The sequence below is a fragment of the Atractosteus spatula genome, chromosome 23, assembly GCF_055471065.1.
Source record: "Atractosteus spatula isolate fAtrSpa1 chromosome 23, fAtrSpa1.hap1, whole genome shotgun sequence".
NCBI classification, from domain to species: Eukaryota; Metazoa; Chordata; class Actinopteri; order Semionotiformes; family Lepisosteidae; genus Atractosteus; species Atractosteus spatula.
In genome coordinates this window covers 12,098,515-12,123,404 of record NC_142728.1, presented here as the reverse complement: position 1 = coordinate 12,123,404, position 24,890 = coordinate 12,098,515, and the positions used below count along the sequence as shown (strand labels likewise).

At 37.7% G+C, this 24,890-nt stretch overlaps 1 protein-coding gene across 3 annotated transcripts in view; it reads left to right on the top strand.

The window, feature by feature from the left end:
* Window positions 1–3,276: 3,276 nt before the first annotated feature.
* The window catches only part of egfl7 (EGF-like-domain, multiple 7), a 23,876-nt gene continuing 2,262 nt past the window's right edge, over window positions 3,277–24,890 (top strand). The window contains exons 1-9 of one of the 3 annotated variants that reach the window (XM_088940305.1): window positions 3,277–3,454; window positions 3,844–3,971; window positions 12,798–13,005; window positions 14,245–14,373; window positions 15,417–15,523; window positions 17,104–17,199; window positions 17,616–17,798; window positions 21,962–22,038; window positions 22,613–22,775. In XM_088940305.1, the coding sequence (XP_088796431.1) occupies window positions 12,926–13,005; window positions 14,245–14,373; window positions 15,417–15,523; window positions 17,104–17,199; window positions 17,616–17,798; window positions 21,962–22,038; window positions 22,613–22,775 (835 nt within the window). In that variant the 5' untranslated portion in view covers window positions 3,277–3,454; window positions 3,844–3,971; window positions 12,798–12,925. Of the gene's footprint in view, window positions 3,455–3,843; window positions 3,972–5,454; window positions 5,546–12,797; window positions 13,006–14,244; window positions 14,374–15,416; window positions 15,524–17,103; window positions 17,200–17,615; window positions 17,799–21,961; window positions 22,039–22,612; window positions 22,776–24,890 lie in introns of those variants that run through there. The other 2 variants (XM_088940304.1, XM_088940306.1) reach the window with 2 other exon arrangements.

The following is a 24,890-nucleotide window of genomic DNA, read 5'->3' as shown; positions in this document are numbered from 1 at the left end:
TGTGATCTACTAAAGGTGGCCGATGGAGGAAAGAAATTTGTTTTTACAGGTTTGCTTAAGACATCTTGACAAATGAAACAAATGGATAACCCTTATTCTGTTTGCCATCTTCAGAAGAGCTTTCCAGCACTTGGCCTCATGGGTGGCTACATATGGGATTTAATGGATTGCTCTGGGAGCAAATCAGAAGAATTTAGTTGACTAAAAATAGTTAGTCTACAACAGGACTGACAAATACAAATGTCCCATCGTCTCCTTCTGCATTAAAATTATCTGCATAAGGGAATAGTGATAATCCTATTCTGTAAACCATACCAAGCTCATCTATTTTATCTGCGTGTTACAATACCCTTTTTTCTGGTTTTTCATTATGGTACATATTCAATGTTTCACTCCATATATGTAAATATATGTAAATATTACCCTCACAGAACTATTACACTATGCTAAAAATGATCAGCAATTATTGTTTGTGTGAATAAGCAAAATGCTTTTTGTGAAACAAGGTTGATTAAACAGTTACTTTAAATCCAACAATAAAAATGTTTCTATGTAAGTCATTAAAATGATGCATCTTTTTTCAAAGTTTACTGTGGTAAGGTGAAGTGAGGTAATAGCAGAGTAAGTAAAGCACAGTGATATCAGGGCAAAAGCATGATAGTAACAATAGTAATAGTAATAGTTATAATGGCCCAATAAAGTAAATGCATTGGATAAGCATGGTAAAGCTGTCAGCTGTCCAGTGTAAGTAAGACACTTATTCTGGTGAAGTTCAGAGCAGGCCACAGCCTATTCAGGAAGCACAGGACACAAGGCACGTAAGCCCCTTGCAGTGCCAAAAGAGACAATTTAAAAGAACCACTGAAGCCTAACCAGAACCTTTATGGGAGAAAATTGGACCACCTGGAATTAAACCCAAGGAGATCAACTCCACACAGAAATCTAAGATTAGAATTTAACCCTGATGACTGTAAAGCAACAACACTACTAACCAAGAAACTAACAGGTCTTGGCTTCATAACTCCAGACACATTTTCCAAACAGTACACAGGAAGTACAAAATATTGAGAGGCTTCATCTGTCATTGGTCCCATCTGACCCCCATTTTAGCAACTCCAACCATTTCAGAATACTGTGCCACAGATCTACGCAAACAGCTGTATGGGAAGTCACACACGAGAAATGTGAATTTAATTTCATGCTAAAAACATCAGACTTGCTCATTTAGATTCTTCTGAGCTTGTAAATGAATGAATATACCTTAATTCCTCTCCATCTTAGGTCTTAGGAGGCAGTGCTGGATAGTAAAGCACAACCACAGAGACTTGCCAAAGCAATCCCAGCACAACAGAGGAATACTTACCCTATTAACCTCATTAGCACAGCAATTTGTAAATGCCATCATGGTGACAAAAGACAAGGAAACAAAAAGACCGTTTCCCCTTTTCTCTCATACACCAGAAATCGTAGAGAGAAAAGACACAAAATCTGACTGTACAAATGAGCTAAATGCTGAGTGATAAATTTGACCAAGTTATTTAATTATTATTTCAGTTACATCAGAGGCATTCAGTGGCTTTTGGGGCATTGTAACTGAACACCCATTCTAATACTTTAAACTCCTTTAGACTAAACACACTAACACATTTACACAGTTACCTCATCAATACAGCCGTTTAAGAACTGAATGCTGAATACTAGGAGTATTAATCTTGAAGATAAATATTGAATCAACTGATCATTTTAAACTCTAAAATAACACTACATTTATTTCTTTTCAAAAAGACAGCTGTTGGCAAACTCATAATGACTATCTTAATTAAAACCAATTTGAATGAAAATAAAGTTAGAGGAAAAAAATCCTTCCTATGAGAAAATATTTTTTAAAAATTGAATGTCTAGAGTTTCAAGAATTAAAGAAATTAGGTTGGTGTACTTAATGGCATTGCAGCTCTTTATCCATTAATTTACAGACCACCTGTTTACAATCTAACATAGTTAACTATTTAGCGCACAGCCACAAAAGAACTAAATGAATGGTTTTATAGTGTTCCACAATACCGCTCATCAAAACACCCTTTAAAACACTTTATATTCCACTGCTTCTCTATTTAAGAGCTTCCCAGTAATTGCCATTTTATTGTACCTTTTGTGCAAGCCATGCAGTCAACCCTCATTTCAAAGTGGAGTTTTCCTTTCAAGAACAAAAAAGATTTAGGGAATCCGATTCTATTTTCCACCAAATAAAAAATAAAACAACAAAGAGTTCAAGAACGATCATATGGCCCATGACAATGGTGACAACAACAGGAATGGTTGCAATGCAGTCTCACAGAAAATTTGAATCCTTTTTATATTCTTGTGTTCTACGTACATGCACAAATTTAGCCACAAACACCAAGTGCAACAGTACAGTGCAGAAATTATAGCACGTGCTTTCGGGTTTTATAACTTCAATGCGCAAAATCCCAAAGCAAGCTGGGGATTCATTTGACTAGGAAGTTTGTCGAATCACGCAAGGTAAGGCACCAATACCCTGGTACTGGAGCCTTAACACTGAATAATTGAATGACAGGCCAGTTGCTGTAAAATGTGAGGCGCGTGGCCACGTAAATCTTTTTTTATTTCAAATTAGATGTGTACTTTTGTTAAATTAAAACATCATGCTTTAATTTTACTATTGGAATGCATTTCCTGTAATTCTTTCCTTGTGGTCATTAAACATGGCCAAACAATTATAGACTTTCATGAGATGCTTTATACTGTAGGATTTTGTTTTGCAATAGTTACACATTTCAATCACCTGTGGGATAATAAGGATCAATACAATTGTGAGTATTCTAAGAAAACATTATGTAAACAACATGCAGGCAGGTTTAAGTATAATACAGGTATTGAAATATGTGCTTTAAGTATGTTCCAGGTTTTATATTGCATTTTATTCTAGAAAATACACCTACTGGGCCACAGGCTGTTAAGTCTATTCATGATTTAGCTAACATGTAAAGAATTTCTAAGAAGGCTAAAAATAATAATTCTTAGTGTAAGTGCCTGAAACGTGTGGGATAGGATATGGTGAAAATGTGATTCATTAAGCAGTTTGAGCAGGATGGAGAGTGTTTGTTCTGTAAAAAACGGTTTTATCAGTTAGAAACACACACAGGAATTCCGGTTTGGGATTGTCCATCCAATTCCTGATTTCCACAGGAAGGCAAGCATAAAAAGCAACTCAGAAACCTCCAAAGGCATTTCATTTCGCTTCAGTCAGGTCTCAGGGAGCACTGAAAATGAACCGTGGGTTGTATCCTTGTAAAAACTTTGGGACGAGTTTAAAAGAAATTGAAACTATGGAAAAGTTTGGTATAGCGTCTGTCAAAGGGACAGCGTTGGTGTCTATGGCTGCAGCTCTGACTACCGTGGAAAACAGGATCTTCTGCATTTGTCAAAGTTCGAGGTATTATATTCTATTTTACTAATATAATGTATTATATAAGATAATGTATCATTCTATTATATATAGTGATATATATACTTCCATGAGTTTTTCAAGTGTTTTATAATCATGGTATATGCATTCACAATTTAATGACTTATTCTAAATTCATAATATGGATAAAAATTAGATTTCAATGTGTATCAGTTAGATATAACCTGTCATTTTGATTAATGTGGCTAAACACGGGTTTTATATTTCTGTTTAAAAACATAAATATAGCAGGATATATTTTAATTTACAGTATTTATTTTTCTAAATATGCTTCACTTCGGTAAAATGAAATAATACGGAGCATTCTCATCGTCTGTATTCAATCGTTTTCCTTTTCTGCTCCGTTTTAACATTAGAAATCACAAATTAAAGGCGGGTGATAAGACGAGCGCCCGAAAGTGGATCAAGTGCGCGTGACGCTGTAGGGCACAGAGCACAAAGCGAATTAGCAGACGGAGAGCAGGAGCGCTAGGAGATGGAATTGGTAAGATTTATGTGCAGGGCTTGGAATGGAGTTTCCCGTTTGTTTGGTTTTAACAAAATGCCCATCACAACAGATCTCGTTTTTTCTTCCCGCTATGTCAACATCTTTGCAAATGCGATAAGAACAAAATATGCAGAAGCACTTCGGAGCACGCACGCCCTTAGCCTTCTAGGGGACTCCGGTGTGTTTTAACAGAAAGACAGAAAAAGGCAGCTGTTCCACAGAAGTAATGGTAACCAGTACACAATTGATAGCATCTACCAGGCAAACTGGTGCCGATATTGAAAAAGGCATTAAACTTTTTGGATGTTTTAATATTTTCTTACCCTTTCTACAGTTTTAAACTCAAGGTGTAGTTAAGAAATAGGGGTCCTGCTAAATACTTCTGTTAGCGGATTTATATATTATACTGCAATTTCACAGCAGAAAGTCTTTAGAAAGTTGCTGATCCACAGAAGTAATGATATCCAGTATACAGTTAGTAGCACCTATCTGGCAATGGGTACGAATATTGAAAAAGGCGCTAAACTTTTTGTATGTTTCAATATTTTCGTGCCGTTTATATTGTTTTAAACTCAAGATGTAGTTAAAAAATAGTGGTTCTGCTAAACAATACTTCTGTTAGCGGACTTATATGTTATGCTGCTCTTTAATAAAGTAGATAGTCCTTATCGCAATGGCGCCCCCTAGGGTTAAATATTTCCTCGAAGGAGCGGAGAGTCGCCCCAGTTAAATTGTTTGAGCATTCCCCTTATAAAGTTTGTGGAGGTGACGGTGTTTGTAACGATCTTTACAAACGTACTCGATCATTGTTATTTCATGAAATATTATCTTATTTAACTTAGTTTGTAAGTATGCACATCAAGGAAGAACTTCTTCTATAAGATCCTGTAATGTGGTACAACTGGACATTGCCTATCATATTTAAACAAATTAAATTATTTAAATATTTTATGCAATAATTACATTTCGTGTAATGTTATTATTAACTTAATATCAAGAATATACTGCTGTTTAAAGATTGATTATAAAGTATTATTCAAATGGAAAATTAATTTCATAGGGTCCACTCTAAAAAGGCTAACGACTTATTTAATGATTTCTGATAAATTAAGACTATCGAATTTTACTGCTAAATCGTACCAAAACATTAGAAAATAATTTCTAAGTGCAAAAACATTACCAGATTTTTTTCAAAAGGCTTTCGTGTAGCTCCAAATGGTCATTTCAGGTGCGATTTCGCTCTATGTGGAATCCCATTTTAATTACGTCATGTGAGGGTGTTTCCCAGACCTGTTGCTGTGGTCACGGGGGTTCCAGCTGGCTCGCGGGGAGGCGGGAGCGGGGTGCCCCTGAGAGTTCTGTCAGTTTCTGCAAAAGACGAAAGAGTTCAAACCGGTAACTTCCAAACTACTGCACCAAAGCGGGAATACGAAATTGGAAAGACAGAGGGGATGCTAACAGCAGTTGCTCTCGGGATTTAGTTACCAATAGCACTATTCTGCGAGATTTACTTTTTTTTATGTTCGCTAGAAGACGTCTAACATAGCTTTTTAAGCTGGAACGTACAAAGTGTAAGTACATTTGCTTTGCTTTAGTGAGAGCGCTCTTCGTATTAAAAAATGTAATTTAAGATCCATATTGGTGCCTGAAAACTTCACACTTGAATTGTTTTGCATCTCTGAAAAGATTAATAACGTGATATTACAGGTGCGTTACTTTATTTTGTATTCTCTGCAAATTAACTGTATTGAACAAACTGTATTGCCTGTGAAGTGCTGCTATGTCCTAATCTTTAATCTTGGATATAAAATTTGATTTATATAAACGCTTTGATGCATAATGAATGCAGCATTCAACGTTTTTAAGAACGGTTGCGGTCCAGTTTATCCTCATTGGAATTATCCGATAGGGTCAGCAAATGTAAAAAAAAAGGCAGTTTTGATTAGGGAAAAGAATTTCTTTCCAGCCACGAGATTCTTGCAAAGGAGCGCCCTCTGTTGGTCAATAAGGGTTCAAATGCTTAAAAAATACCGTGGGTTACCTGCCCCCTATAACTTTTCATAAAATTGGCCTTTCCTTGTGTTAAAACCTTTAAAGTGTTATACTTTGTTTCTTAAAAATGGGAGGCACTGGATAATTACATCAGAAAAACAAAATGTAAATGTCACCTTGAGTTGGTTTCAATCAGTGGTAAGGATTTTAATCTAGGTCTAAAGACATGGATTACAATGTTTTGCACTGACCTCAACAAGCTTTGAGGATTCACAGAGTAACTGATAAAAAATCTACAAACACACAATATACTGACATTTACACAAAATGTAATTAAAAACAACTTTGTTAAAGGTAAATTTGTTTATCCCTTTCCATGATCTGTTTTTTGCCTGATATGAACACAAGATGCTATGGCATGCCAGTCAGAAATAGAAACTGAATCAATGGATTTGAATGCAGATAAAAATATGTTTAGCCAAAACCATGAAGGAGCAAGCAGGATTATGTTGGATGATTTGCCTCACAAAACAAACAGTGTCTGCGTTCTGCCCCTCTGAGGTATCACCTATTTATTTTTGTCTTTTACCTCAAGTGAAATGCAGACAGGATTCAAGGTGAAGATGTGATAAATGAGATGAGGCTCAGTTGGGACATAAACATGGAAGACTGTCATTCAAGAAGATGTCATGAAACTTTAAAAAGGCAGCAATTTCTTATATACATGTTCAAATAAACAGACTGCCATACAGGGTTAAACAGAACCTGTGGGGTTTTTAGGTCACACAGGGCGCAAGCAATAGTATGATAAATAATATGATAAATGCTCATATTTTTAAAGTTATCTAGAATAATGAGACTTGTCTGTAGCATAACTAGCATACAGAACCTTACAGTCTTGCTGCACTGGGCAAATAAGAGTGATCTGCAAATCAGACTAACTATTGGGTCATTCAAAGAACATGTAACTAAATTGATGATTGGCTAATTCTTTAAAAAGCTTTATGTTTTACAATACAGAAGCTCAGATCAAATATCCTTTGTCACATGATATCATTGTGGAACTACTTTATAAGGGATATATCTCACACCACTGTGCAGCAACTGAACACAGAGTACACACTGGAATTTTGCTATGTTTTCACAATTTATTTTATGCTTCAGAGACTTTCATACTTGTTGCCTCTCTTCGGTATGCAGGGCAAAGAATGACAACAACTTTCATTTTGATAGCGTACAGTAATTCTCTGGTTGCAGATTTTAACAAGACCGCTGTCATTTGTCTAGGCGACTGCGTTCCTAGGGAAAAATCCACTCTGCAGTCATCATTGTAGACTGTTGTCGAAATGTCTGAAATTAGACCATTCGTCTTTAAAGTACAGTGGCCCTCTAGTGAAAAACACATTTCAAAACAAGAGAACAAATTCAAAAACACAAAAACAAATTCAGAAGCTTACATTTTTACATAGGAACTAATATAACACAATTCTAGCACTTGAGGGCCACTTAAATAGTGTGGGTTCTCCCATCCTAAAAGTAATCAGTGATATTTTGATTAAGAAGGCAAAGTTCTGAAATATGAGCTGGGTGTTTTACGGTGTTAGGTTGTGCCCTGGGATATAGCACAGGTGAATAAGGAGGGAGGAGAAGACAACAGAACTCAGGTGTATTTTCAAAATATCTTTTCAAAGAAGAAAATTGCTGCAGGATTGTTGCCCATCTCTTTCCTAGACAGATGTCTTATCAAATCGATCATTTTTTCCTGTACTTTTAATGCATGAAAGGAAATGTCTCATATGTGCTGTCGACTAGGGATTCCGTTCCTGAGCGCTGTTCAGGTTTTCTCCTTTGGATAAGATTTTGGTGACTTTAGATATACATCCCGATCATAGTCTGCCCCAATTAACATTATTCTCTTGTTCCAGCCACCTATTCAACACGTGGTTTCACAAAATAGAGGGAAATAGAGGAGAGTGCAGGAGAATGCATTTTCTTTTTTCCCTTTGTCCTAGTCAATAGTGGCCAGTATTGTGTGCAAACAATGTTTTTTGCAGGAAGTCTAGTTCTTGTATAAAAGACTCTCCTTGGTCTTCTTCCCTTTTTAAGTCTCTGGGAAGAACACAACCACTTGCCTCCACTTGTCAAAACTGAAGCAACTTTTGTCCGCCCCCTGTCAGGGAACAAGAGCCTTCATAAGGAGAGGCACTCACCTCCAAAAGTCCACCCAAGTGTGCGAACCAATATAATAGATCCTGATTGAGTGTCACTTGTGATTAGTAACAGAGCTGACACACAATTCAAGGCTTACTCAAGCAAACCATCCATATAACTTTTCACAGACTTTGATCCCTATGATTGGTTGTCGTTCTGGATATCTCTCTTGTGCCAGGAAAAGCAGATTCTTGAGGAGAATGCAGCCGGGCTTTTGTCAGTCTCCACAGAAAAGCCTTTATGTGTTTACTTTATTTTTCCCGTACAATGTTCTTGGACTGAAAGGGAGACCAACAAAACAGACACATACAATGCCTGTAATCCGCTGTCCGTGAAAGTTATGAGTATTGAGTATTAGTCAACCTATCTTAAAATGAGACCACCTGCAGCGACTGTCATTTATATCCGTATCGGAACAAAAAGTCAGAAACAATCCTGTATTCATCTTAAATGTGGGTGTTTGGGGTTCTGGAGAATTATACAGTAATCCCATCAAGAAAAGAGGCATTTCATACTCACATGGTATATATTGTTACAGTTTGTACGTGGATTATGAGGGCTGAACACATTTTAGCAAATAATTGGATTGAGTTGGTTTTTTAAAAAAATCAGGGTTTCTTATCTGTAAGCACAACTGTTTGGGCTACGGAACAAATACACATATCAATTTTCTACTTGATACAATATGACAATTTGCTGACTTGGAATTGTTAACCTGAAAGTTATTGGGGCTTTTTTTTTTTAGAAAAAAGCTGCCTATTTTCAGGTGTCCTTGTTTTTGTTCTGTGTTGAAAAGTATTGCATCCTCCTATAAACCTTAAAAGAAATCTCTATTTAAAATCTCAATAGTTTATTTCGATCTCATGAAAAGGTGAACTGCACCAATGTGTAATTTTCCCATGCTTCAAGTAACTGTTAAAGAAGGATAGCAAGAGACATGATGCTTTATGAGGAAGAAAGAGACCTGTCTGGTCAATATCCAATTTCTTTTTGAGATCTTGCCCGTGTTTGGTTAAAAATAAACTCCCAGACGATATATTCAAGCTGTTTCTATGCTGGCTTTACCCCCAGCCAAACCACAGAATTGATGGAGAATCTATGTGAGATGATTTCTGAATGAGCACAGACCAAGTTTTTAGTGTGCTCTGGGCAGCAAGCCAGTTGTGAGTCACATGCACATCCATGTGTGTCGGCCAGTACTTAGTTTCACCTTTACATTATCAGAAACAGGTCTACCGTAATGCTCCTACACCAAGCCTCTGAGAACCGGGCCCTTTTCTATTGAAGGCTGTGACCACAGCAATCCAGAAATCTCAAACGAAGCCAATAAAAGCGTGAGAAAAATGTGACTGAAGCAAAGGGATATTCCAGAATAGGACTCATCCTCAGCATGTACTTCTGTTCTCTGAGAAAACAGAAAACTGTGCTCACTGGTTCTGGCACACTATCTCACTGACTGAAACACCCAGCAAAACTGGCTTCAGATCATTTCAAGGGTCAAAGGGCAGTCACTCTCCACAACTAACCATAATTCATTAAGTCAGTATTCAATAAGTTAATCAATAATAATTACTAAGTTAATAGACACCAACTATAACTTTATTTTGGAATGTTGCCGCTCATCTATGAAAAGGTCTTTACGAAAATTGGGGGAAGAACAAGCATTTACAAAGAATTATATATGTTTTTGTAGAGGATGTCTTAGACCAGAGATGTTAAAAAAGGAAACTTATTCTCTGCTGTGAAGTATTCCTCTATTGGACGTTACAGTCCACTGCATTGATGTGTAAGCACTGCTGTTCAATCAAAAGATTCTTATTTTGTAAATAGTTTATTATCAAATGATGTACAGTACAGATTGATACAAAAGAAATTTGTAGAAAGCACGAAGTTGTCCACATATTATGTGGTCTATTTAATCTTTTTTAATAGGGATGTAGAACATTCACATACTCTTCCAGTGACCATTTGTGTGATTTGTTGCTTGTGACTGGCTACAGTCTATCTCCTACATTTAGTGTTACAAGAGGTCTTGTCATGCTACATAGAAACAGATAAAGACCATATGGCCTTTATCTCAAAGACATACAGGAGTACGAGTGCCGGAGAACTAACCTCAATGAATTATATTTGTTCCTTTGATTAGTTCACCAGAGAGATACTCCATTGCAGATTTCCTAAAAGAAATAAAAAATAGAGCTTAATACAAAAAAGAATTTCAAGCGAGTGTAACAAAACACCAGTTCAGCACAGGAATAGAGTGCAAACATGATCAGAGCACCGTGCACACCAGACTACTGAAAAATACTCCTGTCTCATGTGGCATAGCAAAATAGCCTTAAAAAGGGTAGACATTAGGAGAAAATTAAGACTTGTAGGCCCTTGTAAGTATTTCATCATTGCTGCCTGTAAAGACCCACAGGACAGAGGTCAGGTCTAATTGCCAATAAGCTTAAGGGACTTTTTTCTGAACCTTAAATAAACTGCTCATTACCTTTTTGATGGAATCGCTTCCTCTACTGTTCTGCCCTGAACAGGCTGATAGTTACAGTATAAACGACTTCCTCGTACCAGACCATTAGCGCTGCCCTAGCTGGCTTTATAGCTACGGTGAGGTGTTCTGTACTGTAATTGTCCTTTGGAAAACACAATCGCCACAGGATGTTAATAAGAGAGTGTGGAAGGCTGGCTTATTTTCGATCCAGGAGAACCAAAAGCTTGTTTTCCCCAGAAAGAATAGTATATTTGAGAAACAAAAGCGCACTTGTCAGATTTTTGTTTATTCATTTTTTTTATTGCTACTCAACATGAAACGTAATCAAACTGATTGTTTTAACAACAGTCTGGATTTAGAACAATAATACAAATAAATAAACTCATTGATTATAATGAATATTTTAATGTGATGGGTTAATGACAGCAGTGAATTAGTTTAGTCACATACAATATATCAAAACTTGCATAAAACAATTTAGATAAACATAGGCACTGTAGAACTTAAAAGAGTACCAGATTTAGCATATTTGCTAGTGAGATTAAACTCTTATTAGCTCCCACATTTCACCATTATTCCTCCATATTTAGGACAGATGAGATGGCATCTTTCCATTCTGTCACTTTGGTAATAAATGAACTTTCTTTTTAATCCACGACAAGATGTTCATAGTATATGCACAAAACTTCCATTGACTTTCCCAGGAAAACTTTTATAAACCATATCCCCCAAGGTAATCATTTTGACAGGGAAGTATGTGGACATTGCTCCTGTTTAGACAGTGACAGTGGTGACATGCGATTTCCATATCAATGTTCAGTTTTGCAGACCCATTTCTCAGTGTACAGTAAATACAAAAGACTGAAAGCTGAGCAAGTATATGAATTGCCAGGATAAACCTTCTAATAGAAGAGCTCAGATTTTCACTTTAGACAACACAATTTTACTTTGAATGTTTCCTATAATATATAGGAGAAAAGAAGTACAATATGCCTATATAGAATGTGTAAGTTAATATCTGATGATCAGATCTTTTAGATCAATAGAAAACAAACCTGCTGTTCAGCTTTGAGTAATCGCTGCTTGAAAATCAGTGTCTACTGTTGTGTATCATTGTAATGGCACAGAAATGTTTAGTAAAGTAAAATCTTGGTAAAAACAAGAATATGTGGTAAAATATTATTCAAAACGTGGGAATGCACAGCAAAGAAAAGTAAATGAATGGTAAAACTACAAAAATACCATGTCCTAATGTGAAGCTGCAAAAGCACTGAGAATTACTATGCTGAGGAACTTTAAAACAGCATAAGTTTGTTCAGCTTGTTAAATATAAGGGGGCACAAAACTGCAATAGGGAATGGCAATTGCACAGTCAATACTGTCAGTTAACATAATTATTACCAGCATCACAATTATCCCTATAATAACAGAGAATGTCATTATCTAAGAGACATATTTAACCAAGTGCAATGTGTATTGGTTCTGGCTAACATCAGAGTTAGGATTCTGTTTCAGACATATTCTACCTCCCACAAAATGATCAACTAATGGTCTTTTTGGGTGGCACAAATGGAATGGCTGGGAAAACTCCAGTATGATTGAGCCATGGGTTCGAAACATGTTGTTCTGTGGTTATGGATGTCAGGATCTTTAAACAAGCACAAGGACAGAGTCAGAGGAGTGAGTCAGGACTTACCATTTATAAACACATTCAAACAGCACAGCAGTTAAATCCATCAAAAACTAACCAATGCAGTGTATATATATTTTTACTAATACCTAACCTGAGGTGTTACACTGTTGTTGCTTTGTTCTGCCTGGTTGTAGCTGGAGGTCATTGAAAGCAGTAAAGTGAAGCTGGTAACAGAGTACAGCATATCCTACTGCTTCTTTAATGGTGATTTACACAAACATTGTCACACACCACATCACCACCTGGGGAAAATTCCATAAGATTATTCTAAATATGGACCAGTCCATAACACACTTTAGTATTTGAACTGGCTGTTGTTCCTTATTCATTGCAAAGGAACCAATAGCAAACAAGCATCTTGCATAGAAGAAGTGATGCTTAAGCCAGTGAAAGGCCATTATTAACCCATGGGCTATCTGTGTATCTTTTTCAGGCATTTAGGGTTTCCTGCTCTGCATCCAGAAGAGACGGGGAAAGGTACAAGAGCAAATACTTCTGCACTTTTGCACTGTCTGGACGCGCAGCTGAGAGAGAGAGACAGACGGAGAGTGGCAGGCAGACATGTTCCCAGTGCCCCTACTCCTTACCTTTACTCTGCTCATTCTCCCAGTGTCCTGTACCTATCACTTCATTCAGCCAGGGTAAGACTGTGCTTCAAGTCAGATTTCAGTTGTCAAGTCTTTTTTGCCATTTTATCTAGTTCTTACTGAATTACATTGTAATTAATAATATGGGACTAGTTTAAAGCCACATATTATTGTAAGTCTTATGGTTGAAGTAAGCCCTGTTTAGTTTTTTAATACTAGCATCAGATTATTCTTGTCTGTAGTATAGAATACGAAAATCATGACATGTAAGGGATCCTATAGTAAAACTCTAGTTTTGAGAATGGAAATGAATTGACTACAATTAAACTGATGAGGAGTTGAAAATCAGCTCAGTTTTCTGCATTTCATATTTTTCTCAAAACTATTACACACATGTGCTCTACAACTTATAAAGGATCCCGGGTCATTCAAGAACAAATTCTGGCCAAGAATTAAAATGCCTGGCAGACTTACTCAGAATTTTAAGGAACTTTTTTAGACAAAGTTTACTCCGAGATGCTCACAGTTTGAACATTGCATCCAGATTTGGAAGGTTATTGAATGAGTTCACGAATGGGTCTGTTCTGATGCAGACACATCCCAAAAGGATCCGCCACAGAGTGACAATTATTCGACATGTTAAGAGTCCAAGGTCCTCATCTGGTACTTATTTGCAAGGCCTTCTTACTTTCTGTTTTAAGACCACATAGTTGGCTTTTATGGTCAATATGGTTTAAATAGTTACAGTTCTGAAAGTCAAAGCAACATACTTGAAATGTAATAGGGATAAATTACTATAATTTTCAAAGTTTCTTGTACAGTAAGTTTAACTTTTAACATTCTGTAATAGGTCCATCCCATTTAACAGGTTTCCTGTTATTAATTTTTAATGTTTTACATACTATACATAGCTTTAACTAGTAACTAATAGTAACTAATAGTAGTCGAATGGGATACTAATGGGATAGTAGCTCTAAAATTCCATACTTCATTGAATGGATTCCAGAGAAACACCAAGCTCGTGTTTATGCTTCTGTCCACAGTACTACAGTATGAGCTCAGGGCTGTACTGACTGTCGTGGGATTGCACCAACAAATTGCACTATAAATACAGTACAGATTTCTACATCAAAGAGAGCTACAGTCTGCCCACTATAGCAACATGTCTGTGGAAACCCATTAGAATTCACTGTGTATAGTACAGTATAGTAGAATATGCAGCAGTATGGTCTAATACAAAATAGCATACCACAGTCATTTAACGTGCTGTCGTTCTGCATGTTTTTTTCTCAGGCGCAGAGTGTGTAGCAGAGATGTACGTCAGCGGCTCACTCCAGTTTCTCACACAGAATCCTTCATTCAAGCTGTGCATAAGCCCTACATGACTCTCTGTGATGGGAAAAGGCTCTGCAGTACCTACAAGTAAGGCCCATACAAACTACACTGTGAGACACAGCCCAAAAACATTTCTTTATTAATGCTTTATAAGTTTCGCTCTGTGCCCAAATCACTAAAATAACTCATTAAAATATGAATTAGGTTTCTCCACTACACACCTGAAGTATTCATTGTACACAGTCTAAAGTTCAGTCATTTTATGTTTTCTATAGACCAGTACTGTCTGTGTGTAGTCTGGCATTTTAAAAGACAGCAAAGATGTTTTGTGAGCATTAGATCGCAGGGTAAGAAACCTGCCCATCATTTCAACTTTCCATTAGTAATGGCAATGTCTCATTGATCATTTTTCTTCTGTTCTAAATATTTATTTTTAGTTGCAATAACAACAAGAGTATAATAAAAAAGACAGGATGGGCCAGCCTGACCCTGACATCTAGACAGGGGCACAATAATGAAACATGTTTGACTCATAAGTCTACCATGGTACCCTGTGGATAGGGAACAACTGCTTGTGAAAACCTGTATTAACTATTTAGTCTAAAAACTGTAGTGCAAAGGTTGTCAGAGAACAAAAATGGGAAAACAGCGAGACAGTCCCTTTTGGGATACGACTCTCACACAGAATTAAATTATAATGATGGAGATTTGGGTGGAATATAAATATTGGAAATAGTGTAACTATGGGAAATGAAGGGTTTGCCCACAGAGATCAAGCATCTGTTTATTCTGGCAACTTGGGCCTGTTATTTTTTTCTGTACCTTTCACAATTTTTTATCCTGCTGCATAGTAATCTAATTTTTTAATCAATATTTTCATCAGCTACACATTATTACCATATGAAATTCCTGAAGTTCATGAAGTTTCTCTCTGGCAATTTTGATGCCTTTTGAAGGCTTTGCCAGAAAAAAAAACTCTCTTATTAGAGACCGTGCCTCATTAGCAAAATAAAACGAGATTCTTTTCCTTTCAAAAATGTTGATGTTTTCCCAATACTTGTTTTAATAAATCTGTCTAGAATGAAAAAGCAAAACATTACAACATGTTTCTCTTTGCTGGTGCCTTATAGAACTGTGTACAGAGTCTCATACCGTCAGGTCACCTCACCTGAGCCTCCTTCCTATTCTGAGTGCTGTCCTGGGTGGCGGAGAGTCCATTCACACAACTGTAACCAAGGTAACACTGTTTACGTCATCCTCTTTCCACAGACAGATGCCTCAGACTCAGAAAAAAGTCAGTGTTTAACTTGGAAACACAGAAGATAGGAGAGGACAAACACACAATATAAGTACATACTGTACAGTATACAAACATTATTTTCTACAAGTCGTTTCTATCCAAAGACACTTCCAAAAAACTGAGATTATAATGTTTTTTTTCCTAGTGAAAAACACTTGTAATACTTTATACAGCAGGTATTTGTTTAAATATAAGTTCAACTTATTGGACTTGGATATGGGATCTCAAGCATTTTTACATATAGCATTAACTGCCAGGGTGATTAAACCCCGTCTTTTTTAAACCACAGAATGACACCAAACAAGAGATATTCAGTGATTGTGACATAATATCTTTCGAGCAAGACAAATGAGTCCAAAGTGAAAACTAGGTAAGAATTTTTATAAAGATACATGCACAGCAAGCTGTACACACCTATTCTCGCACTTGAATAACCACATGACTATGGATTTCAAAGGAGAAGCTCAATTGTGCAATGGCAGGAGGGAAGAGAAAGGCTAATGCATATACTGTATTCCTAACACTCAGTTACTTTGCTGTATTTGAACAACCTCATTTCTTCTTGATTAGATAGCTGTTAATCCAACCTATGAAAAAGTAACTCAGAGGCTCTGCAGAGTGGTGCGAACAGTAACAACACTTGCATGAAGTGCAGGTTGAACTCTGTATTCAATACATTGCTAGTTTGAGCCCGGGCCATGTCACTATTCCATTTTGACTGGGATTTCCCAAGCAGCAACATACAAATGGCAGAGATCCACCAGAGTAATATACAATGAGACTAGTCGATTTCAACTTCCTGGCAAAACTGCAGGTCCCCTAACTTGCTGTGCACCTCCGGGTTAGTAGTGATGTCAGTGAGGGATGTTCCTCTCTTCTAGTCTGTTAACTGACTAGAAGATCAGTCTGTGGATCTTCTGTGTGCCAAATAGCTCTGCTAAGCTCTGTCAGCTCTGTTAAGCAAGTATGTTCACATCTCATTTTCTCTTAAGAGGTAAACAGGTCCTTTTCTCAAACTGCTGCTTTCTAAGTGGCTGAGCACTAGCAATTGTGAACCACTGTATCATTAGTCCACGATGCAATAGAGACCTCTTGTAGTTGGCCAGGCACAAGGAGTGCAGTGTTAGAAGTGAAAGTTACTTCTATCTTCCCTTAGCTCAGCCAGTGGCACTATGGGACTCATAGTGTGAAACAAAGCACATTGCCTCAGCCAGTGTACACTGAATATGCATACTGTATGTATTATCCACATCTCTTTCTCTCATTAGAGTTTGAGGGTTATAGTGATGAGTTGAATTTGTTTAATAATTGGCAATTCAAAATTAAAGAGTAAAACTGACAATTTTAAAATTACACTCCCACACACATCTATAGAAATCTTGATAAACTACACCTACTACTAGAGGTTAGAATGACCTTTGCAAACTGACTGCCTGAATATTTGGGGGGAATAAGCACCAAACCTCACAGCTGTGGTCTGAGATTGAAACGGACCGGCATGTATTCTGTCTCAACAGCTGTTTGCATGAAGCCATGCATGAATGGAGGAACATGTGTGAGGCCTAACCAGTGTGCCTGCGCCGCAGGGTGGACTGGAAGATACTGCCAGACAGGTAAATGTTCCTTTGATGGAAACAAAAGCTGTTATTGCTTCTGTGCAGTCATTTTCTCCACATACTTTCAGCACCAGTGTGTTGATATTCCCCTCTTTAACTCTGTTCATTATCATTAAATTCCATTTATAGACCTAAGCAGTTTACATTCTGAAGAAAAGCTGGTCTGTAACAAATATTTGTCTTTTCCAGTAAAACACTTGCTTTGACTAGATTCTGTAGGTTTTCTGCAGCCTGCTTTCAGGATTTAAAATTCACATAAATTCCACCACAGGCTGAAAGATGTCCTTTGGTGGTAGAGGAAAATCCAGGCCTAGTCTTGAGGATTGTTCAAACATTTTTAAGAAATCCTGTGAGACATTTGCAATTATAGTCCTGGAGGTTCTAATGGTCTTTTTTCCATGTTTATTCTTCAGACATTGATGAGTGTAATGGGTCACATTCTTGCACCCAGCAATGTATCAACACTGTGGGCAGTTACCAGTGTGGATGTCAGGAGGGATACCAGTTGGACAGAGATGGGCATTCCTGTGAGGCTCTGGAGTTGTCTAGTCCTAACAAAGTCAACAATATTCCAAAACTTTCCTCAACTACCGCAGGTAGGCTACTCATTTTTTCTGCAGTTTATAATAATGATTTGAGAGATCAGTGATAACAGATTAGATCTTTTAAGAAACTGTACTGTATCCATCTTGATGCAATAATTAAAAGCAAATTTAATGATTTGCATCATCAATGCAATAGTTGTAGAAAAACTTGATATCTCTTTGTGTGCTAAAACACTTTCCTTCAAAAGTTGAGAGCCAAATAATCTTTTGTTTTCACTACATACTACATGTACTAGAATACATTTATACAGTATATAGTTTAGTACCAATAAGTAAATGTATGATTAGAGGTTAGAATTTAGGTTAGGTGGATTTTTTCTACAGATTTTTCATTAAAGGATCTTTGGCAATGCACATAAGAAAAAGGTCCTAAATCATATTCATATTAGTAGATTTCTCAATATTTTTATCTTGCATATCTTGGGTTTCATTGCTATTGGTGTCTGAGAAAGTGACCCTGACTCTTTTGACCCACTGTGCTACAAATGTAACATTGAACAGAATGCGAGGATTATATCTGCACCAGTCTCTTGATTACAAAATCAATTGGGTTGTCACATTAGAAATGAAATCAAAACGGTGCCTGATGCCCTGACAGCTGTGTGGATGACCTGTAAAGTGTAGGGTGGTGACCTATCTTAAGCCACCACACAGCATAGCTACAAATCAACCTATGTACTGTATTCCAGGAGAACACATGGCAAAAGTACCAATGTGCTGCACCAAAAATAAATTTGAAATCTGTCTAGATTTCAGATGTATTCATGAAGATGCTCTTGTAATGTTCAGGCTCAATCCTTTTTTCTGCTGGTAAGGGACACCACCTGTTAGCACCAGATATGAACATGCTTTTCAGTTTTAACATTAGAAGTTCTAGATCAGATCTAATCAAACTCTTTGAAACCACCAATAGCATGCCAAAATCACCTTGAAGTTTGTCTTCAAGGTAATCAGCAAGTATCAGACTTTTTTCCTGCTTTCCATCTCTTCTGGTTTTCTCTGGATGTTGGGTCCCATTTGTATCAAAGCTTGTGAAGCCAGATGCTGTGCGTGTGCCTTTCCTGTTTTGCACTGCAGCTCAAAAGGCGAAGACATGAGCAGTGCTGGTTGCACAGTCCATTATTACTTTTGGTACGCGCTATGCCACTCTCAAACTCGTACCGTGAGTAATAATGCACTGTGGCCGGCAAAGCCTGCGAGGGAGACCGTGAGACACAGCGACATTCTGTGTGGAGTTCCCACCACTCAAAGCATGTGTGCTATGGAGAGGCAGGAATGGGTCATGCTGTGACTGGGAATCCTGGGAATACAGCACTGTGTTGTGTATCCTAGTAACTATTGAAAACAGCAGCACATTTCTCAAAGGTTCGTAATGAAAAAAGAACATGTGAACAGAAAACTTTCACATTCTGATGCAGAATTCTGGGTAAAGTCAGATCTGTTTCCGATACATGCATTTAGATGGTCAAACTCAGAAATTATTTTCCCCTTTTGAACAAATCACCTCGTCCAGTGTGCATGCTCACCCTGGGCTGTGGTTTCCCTCTCTGGTATCCTCCACAGGTGAGGGGGGTTATCTTCCATGATCACCCAATTGGTGGCTCCAGTGATTAACCAATCAGGAATAGACAGAGTCTATTGCAGTCTGGGCATATGTTTCCTACTTGAATGGATTGTCCTGGTCCTGGGTTATTGATCTTTTTTCAAGTAAAACATATGGTCGGTGGTTGTTAATGTGTGAGCTGCACTAAGGAAGAATGACTAAAGCATGATCTGTTTTAAAAATTCTACTGTGATTGATTACATGGTAGTATATACAGCACCTTCCAGTAAAAATTACTTTGATATTATCATTATCTCTCATCCTCGCGTTAATCCCGCATCAGCAGGGTCCGCTTGTCGGCACGCCCGTCTCCATTTGGTGGTTTGAACCAAATCTTTGAACTGACGTTGCCATTAAATGCGACCGAGAATACTCCAACCAGCGCGTCGCTCCGCCTGCTGTCGGAGACTTTGATATTATCATTATAAAAACTATAAAAGTTATTAACACAATTGGAGCATTGTATTCGTATGTCTGTGGTATATTGTTGATCTTCATGTCACTGAACTAAATATGCACTAAAATGAATAAACCATTGTGCCTTAAAATCCACAATATAAACGTAGCTCTTGGCTATGTACTTCGGATGTGAAAGTAGGCCTTTCTTCCAGCTGCACAATTGTAACCTCTTCATGTTAGTACAGCTTGAATAATAATTAATTGAAACTGTCTAATTGCATGTTTCATTCAACATAACATGCTGGTAAACAATTTCAGTTTATAGTGAATCTTGTCAAAACACTGGCAGCCCTTCAAGAATTTATTTGAATTCTTGTTGCAAATCCCAGAGAGTGAGTATAGGTTAAATAAAGCTCAAGTGTCCTGACGCATTAAAAAGGCAGTGATGATAGAAAGATTAAGGCAAATAATGACAAAATGCAATGCACTAAAGGAACAGAAATAAGACACTCGTATTTGGAGCAGATATGAATGTCTCACTTCTGCACCTTTAGTGGTGAAAGTGAGGGCTAGTATTTATACCACATGGGAAAAAGTAATATAGAGGAATTGGGCAATTTGGGGTAGAAGCTTTTCTGTTAAAAAAGGAAAAGGCTCTGTGATTGAGACTGGAGAACTGTCTTGGCACAATTTGCCAAAAAATGTAGATACTGTGGTTTTATTAATAACACATTTATAGGACTGGATTTTCCATTTCCAATTTCAGCAGTATTCTTCAAGTATGTATCCTTGACACTCAGTGGCCATCACTCTGTGCATGAGGAAAACTTTGATTCAGTGGTCTGCTACATATCAACCCTACCCATTTATCAGCCTTGATTAGGACCAAAGTCTGCCATGTGTCAAATGTGCAGATCTGATATAAAATGTCAGTTGTTAATGAGGGCAGCAAAAAGCTTTAAAAATCTCCAGCTGAAGACCTTTTTTTCTTTACTCTAGCACATTAATGAAGTAACTGTACATTCCAATTCATCAGTGCAATGCTTTAATTTACTGCTTCCAGATTTAGTACTTTGAGTACTTTGAATAATTAGATAAGTTATTTTTTATTCTTCTCCTTTTCTGCTTTTAATATATGGTGTAATTACTGAAGACTGCTAGAGCAACATATAGACACAATTCTAAAAGCAGGCTATGAAAGGCTAGATCAGACACTGTGTTCATATTTAAACAGTTACAGCAATGCACACAAGTGATGGCACAAGTACTGTAACTGCTGATTAGCCATTTAAGTATATTCAGTTGCTCCCTAGTCTTAGTGCCATTGGGGTTCGACATCAATGGACAACTACACTGCATAGATACTTCAGATGACTAATGCACATTTTTGTTAAAAAAAAGAGATGCATCACTCCACAAGCCAAGACAAGAGCGGTCTGTTCCTGTCAGGAGTTTAAAAGTTTGGATTATAGACCTGATGATCTGTATACATTTAATGTGTAGAGCCACAAATGAAAAAGAAAAAACACTTATACTATACCTCTCTTGAGCTCAAGGTTTTAACTTGGCACAGAGCTGATGTTCACATGCCAGCTATGCACTTCTAATGACCCCATTTGCTTGAGGTCACCCACCCTTCTCAAAATCTCACTAACAGCAAACATCTGGTAGAAATCGGTCCATTGGAGGCAGCCAGATTTATGTGACTGGTTTAAGAATGTTTAATGTGACCAAAAATTGCTCTAAAAATGAAATGCTCAGAATAATACCTGGTGGCATTTGTGGAAAAGCCAGGAACCATACAGTATGTTTCAATGGGTTTGTGTATACAGTATGTCGCATGCAGTTTTTAAAAAATAGTCTTGTAGAAATTTAAAAAATGGTTTTATTTTGGTAGTTTGTGTTTTCTATACATCTTGGCCATCAACAGACAGAACTTCCAGTGTGACCCTTAGCAAATTCTTAAATTCCCCAGCTCCTTTTCTTTGTCATTTCTTCAACGTCCACGTTTTGAATTCTGTGCTTCACATACTGTGAGCAAATGGAAAAAGAGAATTAGGCTTTGTACAGTATAATTTTCAGACCAGAAATACAGCATGAAGAAGAAATTCCTGTCTTAATATTGTGACTGATGTGCTGCACTTTTTTTCAGATGAAGAAGCTGGACATTCAAATAAAATGACTGAAGAGGTACAGAATTTGAGGACAAGGGTTGAAATGTTGGAACAGGTAGGATATTCCTGCAACCAGCATTAGTCAGACATATCATTGGCACCATCAGAAATTAAGGTTTTGCATCTATGTTCCTTACTGACTGAACATAGTAATTGTTCAGTCAGTAAGGAATCCTCTTTGATAAACTTATTAAAATATGCCAGTCGTGCCAAACATATAGAATAATACACCCTGCAGACAAATAATTGATATGTAAAGCCTTGTCAATAACATTTTTAATCATTAATGAGAAGAAAAGGTGTTTGCAGGGTGCATGTACAGGTATATTTATTAGTTGATAACCTAAAGCATGCATAACATGCATCTCCACATCTTACACAAAAAATATTCAGAAGTAAATGTGTTGCATCACAGGATTTAGTAGTGTAAACCGCTGTGTGTCCAGACACAGTACATGAAGGACGGCCACCAAGCTGTGCTTCTTATTCACTGCTGCTGAGATATTGACCCAGGGACTCATGGCACAGTGGAAGTGTTATAGCTTCTCATTTTGGATTGTGGATCTAGGAGTGAGAAATGTTTCACTGAGTTTGTACCTCTCTCGTCTTGTTTTGGTGGGCAATGGCAGAAACTGCAGCTGGCTCTCGCCCCCTTCAACAGCCTGTTCTCCCTCATGCCAGAGGACGGGGTGGCCGAGAGGGCCAGCTTCCTGTCTCACTCGTTTCAGCAGCTGGACCGAATTGACTCCCTCAGCGAGCAGATCGGCTTCCTGGAGGAGAGGCTGGAGACCTGTGAGTAACCAGCATGGCGGCAGTGCAGCCCGTCGCAATCCGCTGAGGCTCATCCCTGTGGCTTTAGAAGAAATTAACTCACAGACAGGCTTTGGCTGGGAAAATGGCACTTCGCATAACTTTGTGGATGAGGTTTATGTATTGCTTTGCATTGCAAATGTATCTAATTTTAAAGTCAACATTTAGATTTATGATATTGTAGCATTTTGTCACAATGACAAAATTATCTTCAGCTGTTTTATAGCTTATTTACATTAGGATTCCTCATTTAAAATACAGACTATGATAATAAACAGCTAAGCCATTTATTGTATAATGCACAATGATTACACTGGCTGCCTTTTTAACTGACACCACAGCATATTTGTTTTCTAAAAAAATTTTATGGCATTCTTAGCAGCATTTTGGACCAATTAAGCAATTGTTGTGGCGATTCTTTTTCATCCCAAGCTTATTTGAACTACAGTAATTGTTTCACTATTAAATGTAGTTTATCCATTACAATTTCAATTGAGAGGCAACAGCCATGAAATAAAAAAATTAAAAGCAGCTGAAAAGCATTTAAAACCCAAACAAGTAATGTCAGGATAGCTTACATTTTGAGCATCTACACCAAACAGAATGTGATGGATTGTACACAACGGCCAGGGTACATCTGAATAAGCTCTTATAGGGAACCGACACTAGAAGGCTTTAATTCAGGAAATAAATTTTCTACTGTAGTGTAATTTATGAAGTCACTGTTTGCCGGGGCAGCAGTAAAAAGCCATGTAAAAGGGGACAAGTGGCACCTTCTCCATTTTACCTGTATGGCAATCTTGCTCAAGTTTCCTCTAAGCTTGTTTATAAAGAAGAAAAAAGATTAATTTCTTCTCACAACATGGAGCCCTCCGTTCTCGCATCCTTCACATCCTTGAAGGGTCATCAGTCTGGTGGTTAGGGAAAACGAGCAAATAAAATCGTCAGATAGTGTTTAATGAACCAGGCCATTGTCTGAGGAACTAGCCTTAGAGCCTGCAGTCAGGGGAGTGGATCCATCAGCACACAAGTCACAGGAAAAGGAGTACATACTGTATTGCTGGCAGCTATATCATCTTGCAACTCACAACTGGCAACCTACTGAAGCTCAGCAGGTGTGAGCCTGGCCAGTACCTGGATGGAAGACCAGCAGCTAAGGTTGCTGCTGGAAGAGGTGTCAGTGGGACCACCCTCTGGTCTGTGTGGGTCCTAATGCTCCAGTATAGTGAGGGAAAAAAAGGCACCATCTTTCTGATGAGACATAAAACTAAGGTCCTATCTTTCCTTGGTTTTTAAAAACCCCAGGACGTATATCGAAAAGAGTAGGGGTATCACCCCGATGTCCTGGACAAATTTCCCATTGGCCTTTACCAATTATGGCCTCCTAATAATCCCCCACCTCTCTGCTCTCCTCCCCACGGATAGCTGGTGTGTGGTGAGCGTACTGGCGCCCTCTGGCTGCCATTGTATCATCCAAGTGAGGGCCACACATTGGTGGTTATATAGTAAAGCACTATATAAGTGTAGGGAATTATTATCACATACTGTATGTCAGAAGTGTGTGTGTGTGTGTGTGTGTGTGTGTGTGTGAGAAAGGAGGGGGGGATGTGAAGTAGACCTGTCCCATTAAAAAGGTGGGAGGAAAAGGCCATGGGATCTGGAGGCAGCTGGTGCAGCAGCAGACACAATGGATAGAGAGGGTGACTCCACAAATGATGGAAGAAATTTGGGATTATACTGTATAATGTCTGTTGTTCCCCATGCTTGCCAGTTTGAACCCAATAAAAGTTAATTTATAGTTCTTCCTAACCTCAGTGTCACCTTTAACAATGTAAGGGTGATGTATATCGCATCTTACAATTTCCTTTGGTCTGTATTAAGCTGGCTGCAGTACAATAGTTTAATAATATAAGACTGAATCCTTTATTTTTTTTTAGGCAGGATTTTTCAGCCTTTAAGCCAGGAGGTAAAGAAAAATGTAAGATAGGGAAAGGGTGTTTTAGAATCATCCACATTTGACATTGAAAAGGTTATATTTAACCATCTTGTCATCTGTGTGTACTAGCCTTCAAAAATATGATCAATGGCCTGTGGCAA